This window comes from Ursus maritimus, unplaced genomic scaffold, assembly GCF_017311325.1.
Source record: "Ursus maritimus isolate PB19 unplaced genomic scaffold, ASM1731132v1 scaffold_8, whole genome shotgun sequence".
Taxonomy (NCBI): domain Eukaryota; kingdom Metazoa; phylum Chordata; class Mammalia; order Carnivora; family Ursidae; genus Ursus; species Ursus maritimus.
In genome coordinates, this window is record NW_024426996.1 from 70,621,780 (window position 1) to 70,633,745 (window position 11,966).

Here is an 11,966-nt window from a genome sequence, read left to right on the forward strand (position 1 = left end):
GGCAGCCTGTCTACAAGTAGGCAATAGCTCCGTGCATGTGACCTCCCATCTAAACCAGGGGCTAGAAAACTATGGCCCCCAAACCTACAATCTGTGGGCCAAATCCAGCCTGTTGCTTGTTTTCGTAGATGAAGTTTTACTGGAACACAGCCATGCCCTCTTATTTACAGATGATTTATGGCCGCTTTGGTTAAAAGGGCAAAGTTTAAAATAAAATAAAATGAAATAAAATGTCGAAGTTGAGTGCTTCAGACAGTGTATGGCCCACAAAGCCACAAAGTCTAAAATAGTTACTATCTGGCCTTTGTTTTTACCAGTCCCTGACCTAAACCATTCAGATGAAACTACTCTGCTCGGTTTGGGCAGAATTTCTTTTAAGTAGTTCCCGCCACTTTGAGCAAACCTGACTCAACGCGGTTTCTTGGGCACCCTGCATGGGGCGTCCTGCTCGAGAAGACGCATCCTGACTTCCGTCTTCAGCTTTCCTGACACCAGAGCTAGCGTTACTTGCACGTGGTGTTTTTTCTGGAATGAAACCGTTGCAGGGCGAAGTCAGATTTGAGGGCTGACTGGGGGCGGGGGGCACAGGCATGTGATCTTGCTGGTTCGTGTCCTAAGTTGGAGAATAATATGTATGCTTGTTCCCCAGAGCACTACCCAGCAAAGCGTCAGGGAACTTCAGCACAAAAGCGGTGGACTGGGGGTAAGGACTTCTTTTCTTTTTCTGTCCTGGGGGGGTGGGGTCTTATCATAAAAGCACACACAGACTCTCAGAGATGTTGGTTTTATAAGTACTTAAGTTTAAAAAAACACACACACAAAAGGTTTGGGATCTACCCATTTTGAATGCCACACGGGGTTTCCCTAGCACTTGCTTTCTGCAAGGACGTCTCTCCACGGCGCACTGTTAGACACACAGGTGAAAGCTGTGTCTTGACGTGTGGAACGCGAGCTCAGAAGGCGCACAGTCACTGTTACTGAGATAAGGCTGCTTGCAAAATCCAGTGCCTTCTGGCCACAAACGCATTCTCACTGTTGGGTGGAGGTCGGGCTTCTCCACCTATCTCCCCACCCAGAGACCCAGCCTGAAGGAGCAGCTCCCGCCTGGGCCACCTCATGTCCTCGACGTAGAGGACAGGAAATCAGATTGTGAATGGAAAGAGGCTGCCCTTTCAGTGACTGCTCAGAACAAGCACGCTGTCACTCTCCCTATGTTCGATTGGCCAAAGCAAGTGACGTGACATGGTCAGGCCTATGGGAAGCCAGGCCTAGAAAGGCATCAGTGATTGGGACCACAACGGCCTCCCCCAGACCACAGGCACCCCCACAGCAGCAACTGAGCTCCGTGGCTATGGTGTGCGCATCTTGTATCCTCAAGGCCAACAGGCAGCTCAGAAAATATTTCTTTACTGAGCAGAATAAGCTGCCCATGAGACGTTCGGGATGTCAGCCACAACGGAAAACTCCGTGTTCCTCCCTGCGCTTTCCCCACAGCTGCCTTTGCACACCTTTGTCCCAGGGTTTCTTGCCACATGCCGTTCGGTCTCCCCCATGAACCGTGAGCTCCTTCAGTTGTACTTGGGACCCTGCCTGAGCAACACTGAGCCTGCTGCTTGATTGATACGCCAAGAGCCTGAGTTCCCCTGAAGACTATTCTAGTAGGTTTACTCTGCTTGGAGACCATCGCTGTACTTCGAATCATGGTTGTCCTGTGCCAAGGGAAGCTGGAGAGAGACTGGGGACCACACGCTGGTCCCTTCCTATGCTAGGTCTCCTGCGGTGTGCAGCTCTGCCTTGCCTTCACAAGGGGCCAGTGTGGGGGCGAGTTGGGGTGGGCATCAGCCCTTGACCACCGGCTGGGCTGTGTGCCCTGAGGTCTCTGGGCAGAGCAGAAAAGGCACCTTTTCTAATGTGCACCGAGCTGCCAGGTGGGGATTCTTATCTGTGTGAAATGACTAAGTACAAATCCCAGGTTTTGCGTCCCCAGCCTGGTGACATCAAGCAGGGTCAGCTACCTCATCTGTGAAGGGGAACTAACGATGCCTTCTGACAGCCTGTGGGTACCAGAGCCCTCCACCCCTTATCTGTGGGGGGGGGGGTACATTCAGTGGATGCCTGAAACCACAGGGGGTACTGAACCCTACTGTACTTAGTTTTTCCCCATACATACACAGCTCTGATACAGCTGGATTGACAAATTAGGCACCATAAGAGTGTAACAACAAGAATCAATAATAAAATAGAACAATTATTAACAATATACTGTAACAGCAGTTATGTGAGTGTGGTCTCTCTCTCTCACAATATCTTACTGTACTGAACTCACCCTTCTTCCCGTGATGATGTGAGATGATAAAATGCCTGAGGGATGGGACAAAGTGAGGGGAACGGTGCAGGCACGTGACGGAGCGTTAGCTACTGTTGACCTGACCATACGTCGGAAGGAGGATCTACTGCTTCTGGACCCCGAGTGAAGGGGACTGTGGATAAGGTGGGGATTCTTGTACTCAGGGAGGTGATTCGGATTCAGAGCTTGGCCCGGTGTCCGGCACGAAGTGAGTGCTTGGTACGTACTCCTCTCCTTGCCCAGCCCTTAGAGGGCTGCGCCAGTTCTGTGGTCTTCGCTAGCCAGTTGTGGTGGTGGGGCCGAGCTAACAGCGCTCGTATCCACATGCCAGCCGTCTAGCTAAATCCCTTCAGCCCTTGAAACCCTGTCGATCGCTGTGTTTTCCAGACGAAAGTGGCCCATATCATTTCCTCTCTGGATTCTGCCCAGGACTTCCTCAAAACCCGCATCTCCTCAATTATCATGGAGGTAAGCGGGTGTGAGCCCATCACTTCATGGCTGCAGAGAGTGTGGGGTGGTCTTCCTAATGATCTGACTGCTCTTTGATTTCTTCCCAGGAAAGTAAGAAGTATGGGAACACGGTAATAGGGTACTTCGAACGCTATCTGCAGTGGGTCAAGATCTCCGTAAGTAGTTTATCTCTCATGAACGTAAGAGGGCCATGCGTTAGGATAGTCATGTTCTAGGATAAAATCAGGAGGAAGTAAAGTTAAAGTCCTCGTAATCTGGTAGGAGAGAAGCAAAGGAGCTGGAACATGGGGACCATGAGGAGGGGGGTCCTAGGACTCAGCACATGTGGTCCACACTGGACCCCTTCTCAGGCCTGCCCACTGAGCTGGAGAACATGCCCCTCACTTTCTCCCCCAGCTCCTTTGCTCACTGTTATGGGGGTTCCTGCCACACTTGACTCTGTCTCCCCAGTGAACTGTGAGCTCCCTTCGCGGTGGTGGTGGGTTCGTGCCCTGGGTCCCACTGAGCCTGTCAGGTGGTTGGTGTATTACTCTAGTCAGGGTGGCTCGAGCTACAGAAATTTGTTTTCTCACAATTCTGGAGCCTGGAAGTCCAAGATCAAGGTGTGTGCAGGGTTGGTTTCTTCGGAGGCCTCTCTCCTTGGCTTGTAGATGGCCGTCTTCTCCTTGTGCCTTCCCATGGTCATCCTTCTGTGCATGTCTGTGCCCGAATTTTCTCTTCTTTTATAAAGGCACCAGTCATACTGGAGTAGGACTCACCCCAATGATTTCATTTGAACTGAACTGCCTCCTCAAAGACCCTACCTCCAAGTACAGTCACATTCCAAGAAACTGGGGCGTAGGACTCTAACACTTGAACTTTTGGTTGAAAATATTGACTCTCTGGTTCTTTATAGAAACGGTTTGTCTAGACCTGGTCTAAACAATATAAGTATTATTTAATTAGATTTCCATTTTCTTCCCATGTCCTTTGTCGGATCTCAAAGGGGTCAGGCAAGAAATTCAGACTGAGACCCTGTGCTAGACCCCTGGATGTCTTCATTCTCTCGGGAGCCTGGCAGGGTGGGTCTTATTGTTCCGGATAACAAGGGCAGAAAGCAGAGACCCCGGCTCAGAGAGAATCAGCATCTCGCTTTCGAGTACCTACTTGTGTACATCGTCGACCTCATCCATGGCCATCAGCTCGCAGCTCTGTATCCAAGATGGTGTAGAGGTCCTTTATGTGAGAACAGGTCAAACGTAAATGGCACATCTCACGCTTGTCGATTTTTGTGAGCGTGCTCAAGGTTCGCGTGTGTTTCTCACCCTGCAGATTACTGAGCAAATTGCAGCCTGCAAACCCGTGGCCACCGCTTTAGACTCCGCTGTGGATGTCCTTCTGTGTAGCTACATCATCGACCCCGTGGTAAGAGTTTCAGCTTTCAAACTAAGGAAGCACAGTAACTCATCACTCGTCGTGGTTTGTTGGCAGATTGTAGTACACCCTAGGATATAAAATAGTTTTGCTCTTGGGTCTGTTACAGCTGTAGAATCCAGGACCTGAAATCTAAAATTTAGGGGCACCTGGGTGGCTCAGTCGTTAAGCGTCTGCCTTCAGCTCAGGGCGTGATCCCAGGGTCCTGGGATCGAGCCCCACATCGGGCTCCCTGCTCTGCTGGGAGCCTGCTTCTTCCTCTCCCACTCCCCCTGCTTGTGTTCCCTCTCTCACTGGCTGTCTCTCTGTCAAATAAATAAACAGAATCTTTAAAAAAAAATTAAAATAAATAAAATCTAAAATTTAGATGAATGTGTTGTGATACCTAACAGACTAGGAAAAGCTGAAGACCTAGCTGCATACCTTTGTTCCTTACTAGAATTATATGTATAGAAGTCAGGAGACCCTCATGAAGAAAACTCCTATTCGTCCGGAATAGTTGGAAAGGATCAGTCACTTGTACGCGGATTGCCAATATTTGAAAGGATTCTTAGAGCATATATATGTGTGTGTATATATATATATATATTATATATATATATATAGCTCCAAAGCTATAGCAAACTTAATTTAATTTTTGATTTAAAAGCCCTTTAACATATTACCATTGGGATGGTAAGTTCCAATTAATCAAGTTTATTCCTTAGTTCTATTCACTCCTCAATATACAGTGTCTCTGCGAGCCAACCCTCTCACTTCCTCTGCTGGAAGCCCCTCAGTGGCTCCCTGTGGCTTTCCCCAGTGAAGATCAGGGTCCTTAACTGAATACACTAGGCCCTGCATGATTGGGCCCCTGCCCACCAAGGCCACATTTTGCACTATTTGATCACCTTTCTCGCCATTCTCTAGACACATGTTTTCTTTCACTGCTTTAAATCCATCTCCATGTCCTCACCTCAGGGCCTTTGCACATGCTATTTCTGCTGCCTGGACTGCAGACCTCTCTCTCTCTCTCTCTCTCTCATTCTGTCCCTCACACCCACACCCCACCTGGCTCACTCTAAGTCCTCCAGAGGGTGAGAACAGAAGCTCTGGGTTCAGATTCTACTTCTGCATTTTCTGAACTCTGTCGTTCTGAAAAATTATTGAAATTTTCTGAGCTTTATCACCCAAGTGGGGCTGTGTGATGGTTCAGTGAGAGATTTTATGTCAAGCCCTTCACACCACAGCTGGTACGTTGACACTCAATACATGTTTGCTATTACTAGTAAGCAGTCTTCAGGTCTTAGCTCAAACATGTCTTTTTTCTCCAGGGAGACTTTTCTGATCTTCCCACCTAGATTGGGCTCTGTTTTCTACACTCCCATAGAACTCTACGCTTTTCCTTTAGAGGTGTTATTGCTGTTTGAATTGTACATTTGCGTGGTTCTTTGATTAAGACCTGCAGCACACTCTAGACTCTCAACTCCCCGAGCAGAGGGCCCGTGGGTGACACTGCGTCCCTGTCATTGGGCACATTGCCTGCATAGGCAATTAAATGAACGATGATCAGACAGCTATTTTTCGAAGCACATCTGTATCGCTCCATCTGTCCATCTCCCTGTCCCACATCCACACGTCCATCTGTCTGCAGGACGGACTTTCACACCTGACTGGAAACACTCCTGCACTCTCCCAGCCATGCAGACCCCAAGGCTTGGCTTCCTGGCCGCCATTGCTCCTCCCTAGCCCCTAACCCCCTTTGTCCTGCTACTTGGACCCCCGCTGATGGCTTTGCTTGTGCCCTCCTTAGATGTCCTGGGCTAACCTGGTTGACTCTGAATTGATCTCCTTGCATCCAGTCTTCACCACCTGCTCCAGCTACTCAAATCACCCAACTGTCAGATGACTTTCCACAAATAATTGGGGACCAGTGCAGGGGATGCCTGGAGGCTGCTCAGAAAGATTATAGGCTGGAGCTTCATAGCCGGGTGGTCTAAATAGTAGGAGCTCTGGGCATTGATTTTTCCCAGGAAAACAGACTCCAGACTGACTAACATGTTTCTTTTATGTCCTAACTGTTCCCGGAGGAATTATGGCAGCTTCCTGTAAAAGGATATGGTTGTCATCGAGCTCTAAAGCCTCTCAAAATGAGTTTGAAAGCATAGAAACCTGCCAATAAAAGAACACGATGGGCCGGAGTGGGGGGTGGGGGGAGGAGAACAAATTTACTGGAAATTCTGGCCCAAGAGGGGCCACTGCCATTCGACGGTACATCCCATGAGGGGAAGAGCAGAACCGCAGTGGCTGAGCCGTGGGGGTCGGGGTGGGGGGCCGTTGTGACATCGAGCTGCCTTCGTCTCGCGGCGGGGGGAGGCGGCCCCAGTGTTAGGGCAACATCATCCTAAGGCAGCGGCAGATGCTGCATGTACAGAGCGGGCCAAGAGTGAGACGCTGGCCGGCGTGTGGTGCCCACAGGGTCGTGCTGGGTGTTCCCAGCTGCATCCGTTCTGATCGGTGAGGAAGGTTAGACAGCGTTGGGGTCACCCCTGCGAAAGCCAGCGCTGTGCCGTGGGGCAAAGCGAGGACAGAGGCCCCTCTCGGCGGAAGAACCAGCACTCAGCTCCTGTCGCCTTGTGGGGATGGGGGCTCAGTGTTCGGAGATGGACCTTCGGCCTCTTCAAGAAAGGACGTAAACCCAAGCTCCTGTGTGAAATCCGACTTACGAACGTGGGCAACTATCTTTTGAAAATACTTTAAGCTGCTTTTTAGACAAAACAGGGTTGAATACAGCCTAGGATCTACCCTCAAACTGGTGAAGTTAAATATGGAATGTTTGTTGAGAGCCTCGTAATCCTGCCTTTTCCACACCATACTGTTTTGGGGCGAGGATGCTGTGGTCCCACCATTCAGATGCCCGGGAGGGGATGAGCGCATCAGACAACCCAAGAAACGGGGGAAGCTTGGCTGGCTGGAGGGCCCCGCTCTTCTCAAGGGCCGCGAAGGGACCCCATCTGCTGGGGTCCCAAACCCTCGCTTCTGCGCGTGCTGCCGCTGTGCCTTATTTGTAAAATAAATATGGTAATAGGACCGATTCAAGGTTTTCAGAAAGATTTAAGGACTTGGAGTAATACGTGGCACTTCACGCCGTGGCTGACTCCTCTTTCGTTCACAAATGGTCTCCATGAACAAAATAAGAGCTCATTTAAAACATTGCAAAAGAAAGTGATTCCCCCCCAAGCAACTGCTGTTTCCCATTCCCCATCTTCAGGCATGTGATCCTCCTGATTTTCTTTTCTTCCCTAGAATTTGTTTTGGTTTGGCATAGGGAAAGCGACCATATTTTTGCTCCCAGCCATCATTTTCGCTGTGAAGCTGGCCAAGTACTATCGTCGAATGGACTCAGAGGACGTGTACGATGAGTAAGTAGACCTGTTTCTGCCGAGTTGGGGGGCTCATTTTCTAAGTGGTCCTGACCTCAGAGAGCTTGGGAAGATGAGCTCTGAGGAGGTTACACTGGGTCTTTTTTTTTTAAAGGAGGAGGTCACCTCTGTTCTGGTGTCTTCTTTGTACCGACTTTCTTATGCTCGTTTAACTGTGTTTTCCCCCTCGCTTCCTCTGCTCAGCATCCTTAACCGGCCTTCTTATTTCTTGTTTGCAGTTCCTCTGTCTTGGGGACTTGGCACTTTACTTTATAACTGTTTTTACTAGCTTTCATTTTGACTCTGTAGCCTACATTTCACTCTGTGGTGACCCTGTACATGTCATTTTTGCTTCTCTCACTTCCCTCTCGACCTGCGTCTCTCCTGAATTTATTCTGTCAACATCTGTATTAGGTTAAAAAATGTGGGGGATGCGGCTGTTGAGCTGTAATAGTAATTAAAAAAAATATTTATATCTCCCTTTTTAGTACTTTATAGTGCTGAAACTGTATCGCCAAAAAGTAAGCCTTTTCTTTTTTAAACCGTATTCATCGTATGGGATTGGGGAGGTCATCATTATTAATATATGATGGGCTTATAAAATAAAAGGAATAACATCTTAAAATTACATAATGACATTAGATATGCCCAGATAAAAATCAGTGTTGATGTCTCTTAAAATGAAGGCTGGCCCGTACGACGTACTGAAGAAAAACTTGTTGAATTAATGAATTTTATACGTTCAGTTTATTTATCTATAAAATGGTTGTTTCAGTACTTTGTTTTAAAGGGAGCAGAATGTGAATATACCTTTCCACCTTTTCTGTAGACTTCACAAATTGTCGTATACTTTTCATGACCATTGCATTGCCTTTGTAACCCATGATGTAAATACTTCATCTTAGAGGTAACCTGGTGTTTTTGGTGTATTTATTTTTGTTACAGTATGGAAAATGGTAATATTGGTTTTCATAGACATCATTCCACTCAGACTGTATGAACAAAGTTTTTACACAGACCCAGCGGCTCGAGTTCTTGACCTACAGCACCTCCAAATACTGGAAAAGAAGCCCTTCCCTCCCGGAGCTGACAGAGTTCAGTGATTTTATGTGCAACATGCACTGATGGGCCAAAGAGTGAAAAGCGTGTACATTTTTTTTTAAATCTCTAGAAGTTTTGCTTTAATCATCTGAGCCTTTGATGAAAGTTTCAATCTGTAATACATTCGCTGAATTTCCAGTGTAGCTCTGGGAACAAGACATGAGTTGTGTCCCATTTCCTTGTTTGGGAACTTAGACTTGTAGAGAACATTCAGCAAATCGCAGATGTGTGTGTGTGAACAATAAAGGAATGATTTCGGAAATCTGACTCTGATCTTCTTATGGAAAAACACTCCTATATGATAGGTCTCTGTTACGTCACTGTGTCTGTTTTCTTAGAGCTACTCCAACAAACTACGCAGCAGAAGAGTCTTCTCTCACAGTTCTGGAGGCCGGGGGTCTGCAATCTCCTTCCTCAGAGAAGGAAGAGTCCGCCCCACGCCTTTCTCCTCGATTCTGATGATTGCGACAATGACGCCATTCCTCAGACCCATCACTCCAATCTCTGCCTCTGTCTTCACAGAGTGGAGTCTGCCCTTGTGAGCCTGTGTCCGGATTTCCCTCTGCTTCTAAGGAGTCATTGGGTCAGGGCCCATCGTAATCAGGAATGGCCTCCTCTCGATTTCATCACATTTGCGAACAACCTATTTCCAAACATTCACAAGGTCCGGATGGACACCAATGGGGGGGGGGGCATGGTCCAAGCCAGCACCGCCACACAACAGCAATAGCAAATAGCCAGAAAGATAACGGAGGTGAATTTGAAGGAGAGCAGTGCTATACACACAGAAACTAAGTTAAATAACCGAAATCACAAAAGATAGAATAATGACAGATTTTAGGAGACACATACAAAATAGTGACTCAAGCCCCTCTTCGTTTTATGTTTGTCTTTATTCAAGAACACGTTAATACTCCACTGCTTGTGAGCATGAATTGTCTCTTTATCTAACACGGTGACGCCCGGCCCCTGCCACGCCATGGATTCACGTGGCTGATACTTAGGTCCCGTCCTTAGAGATTCCGACATAGTTCGTTGGCTAGGGGTGGGGCCCAAACATGTGGATTTTTAACATTTCCCCAGGCAAGGGGCGCCTGGGTAGCTCCGTCGGTTGGGCGTCTGGCTCTTGGTTTTGGCTCAGGTCATGGTCTCGCGGTTGTGGGACAAGCCCCGTGTTGGGCTCTGCGCTCAGTGCGGAGTCTGCCTCAGATTCTTTCTCCCTCTCCCTCTGCCCCTCTGCTCACATGCACACGCTCTCTCTCTCTCAAAAAGATGGATAAATCTTTTAAAAAAAGATTTCCCCAGGTGATTGTAATAGATGACCAAGGTTGAGAAACACGGCCCTAGATTAACTGAATCATTTCCTGGGATATAGCGCATATAATTCTCATGTACAACCTGGCGGAAGAACTACTACAGCTCTCTATGCATTTCACCCAAAGGGACCCTGTCCCTCAGCTGTCAGAGATCTGTGTTCTGCTCACTGGTCACTGCTGCTGATCACAGAGGTGCGGATGCAGAAGGGGGCGGCCGTCGCTGCAGTCCCTCTGAGGACCCGCTGCATTGCACTCGTGCTGTCTTCTCTATGGGAGTCTACCATGCTGATAACATGGCCTATCCAGCGATCTTGCCCACTCAAGTCTTTTAAAGTCCATTCTACTTCTCGACACCACCACCAGCTGTGAACAAGAAGGCATATATATAATGTGCACATGTCATGTCCATTAGCCCACCGGCAGGACCCGTGGGGCAGCATATGACGGTAAATGTCCCAGACATCCAGAATAGGACAGAGCTTGGTCTCAAACGCTACTGTAGTGTGGCTGGAACCTGCCACTCCCACACAATGGCAATTTTGCTCATTGGGTTGTCTCAAAGGCCACAAGGAGCCAGAAGCTGCCACAAGATGGCAAGCAGAGGACACGTGTAATCTCTCTGCTAGGCCGGCCCTTAGAGCAGAAAGGGTTCTTGCTTAGTCTCAGAAAATCAGGTCAACTGCAGACAGGTACCATGGTCCTGATAGGCCATTTCAGTCTCCTCGGCACACAGACGAGGCTCGTCCTTAGCACCCATCCAGTCAGTGGCAGGATTACTCTGCACAGGCAACAGCACTGGCCACCCTCCAGGCCCAAGCAGCCCCATCCTTAGGCTCATCTCAGCTCGCACCTCCCCATGGGCATCCACATCGGGTGCAGAAAATGTTTCATCAGGTGCAGCAGTGGCTTTCCAGAACTCACAACTCCAGACATGGGTGTCTTTAGTATACGTATCATTCTTCACCACTAGTTAGGCTGCTGGCTGGGCCCAAGAACACATGATTAAGGTGGGCCTGATACTTAAGAGTATCATCTAAAGAAAGGCAAGTGCCTTTGAATGTAGCCCATCACTTCCCACCAGACTTGTCACTCGCACTACAGGGCAGCTGCACCCGGGGGACTCGGTCAGCTTTCCCTGGGAACCCAGACCCAGGCATCCTCAGACCTTCCTGGGACCATCTCCAGGGAGCCAAAGCCTCCCGTGTGAGTAATCAATGGAGAGACAATGGGTCCCTAACGATGGGGCACTACCTTCTTGTGGGAAGGGCACCTGTCTCTGGAACCTGACTTGCTGTTCTGGGATGTTCCATTTCCATTTTTTATGAGAAATAAAAATGTTCGCTTTCCCAGGATCCGAGGGGGCCAATGCAGGAAGGGGACACCTGGACACTGTGATGTGTGGCAGGCGTCCCTCAGCCACTCACCGTCCACACGTGTCCAGCACGAGGCCAGCAGGGAGCCATGTGGGCAGGAAGGAGGAGCCCCACGGGGGGACTCAGGGCTGAGGCGCCTCCAACCGCCAGAGGCTCCACTCCACACACTCCCCTGTGTCAGATCGTGGGCTTCCACAGAGGTCCTTGGGGTTTAGAGGCCCCAAGGGAAGTGGGCTGTGGGGCTGCCTCTCGCACACCTGCGCCCCAGGTCCCCAGGCAAACTGGGCAGATTTTCTGGTCGTACAGCAGCCTCAACAAATTACCTGGATGAGGCACATATTGTCTCTGATCCCCAAACAGCCCAACTAGTTTCTGGACTTCCCACGAGGCTTGTGAGGCCTGTAGGGGTGTGGCTTTTCCTTCACTGTGTCGGGGCCAGTCCACAGTCCTCCTGAGAACTCACTGGAGGCTGGTCTCCTGGGCTCTGCCCCTAAGCTGCTGTCACCTGCTCTTCATGGAGCTCTTGGGCTTGATGTCATCAGAG

At 49.2% G+C, this 11,966-nt stretch overlaps 1 protein-coding gene across 1 annotated transcript in view; it reads left to right on the plus strand.

Moving 5' to 3' along the window:
* Positions 1-8,995, plus strand: part of PROM1 (prominin 1) — a 98,454-nt gene extending 89,459 nt beyond the window's left edge. Inside the window, exons 18-23 of the mRNA XM_008685797.2 lie at positions 650-703; positions 2,735-2,815; positions 2,905-2,973; positions 4,130-4,222; positions 7,517-7,632; positions 8,578-8,995. Coding sequence (XP_008684019.2) covers positions 650-703; positions 2,735-2,815; positions 2,905-2,973; positions 4,130-4,222; positions 7,517-7,632; positions 8,578-8,632 — 468 coding nt within the window. The 3' untranslated portion in view covers positions 8,633-8,995. The remainder of the gene's footprint in view (positions 1-649; positions 704-2,734; positions 2,816-2,904; positions 2,974-4,129; positions 4,223-7,516; positions 7,633-8,577) is intronic.
* The last annotated feature ends 2,971 nt before the right edge of the window (positions 8,996-11,966 follow it).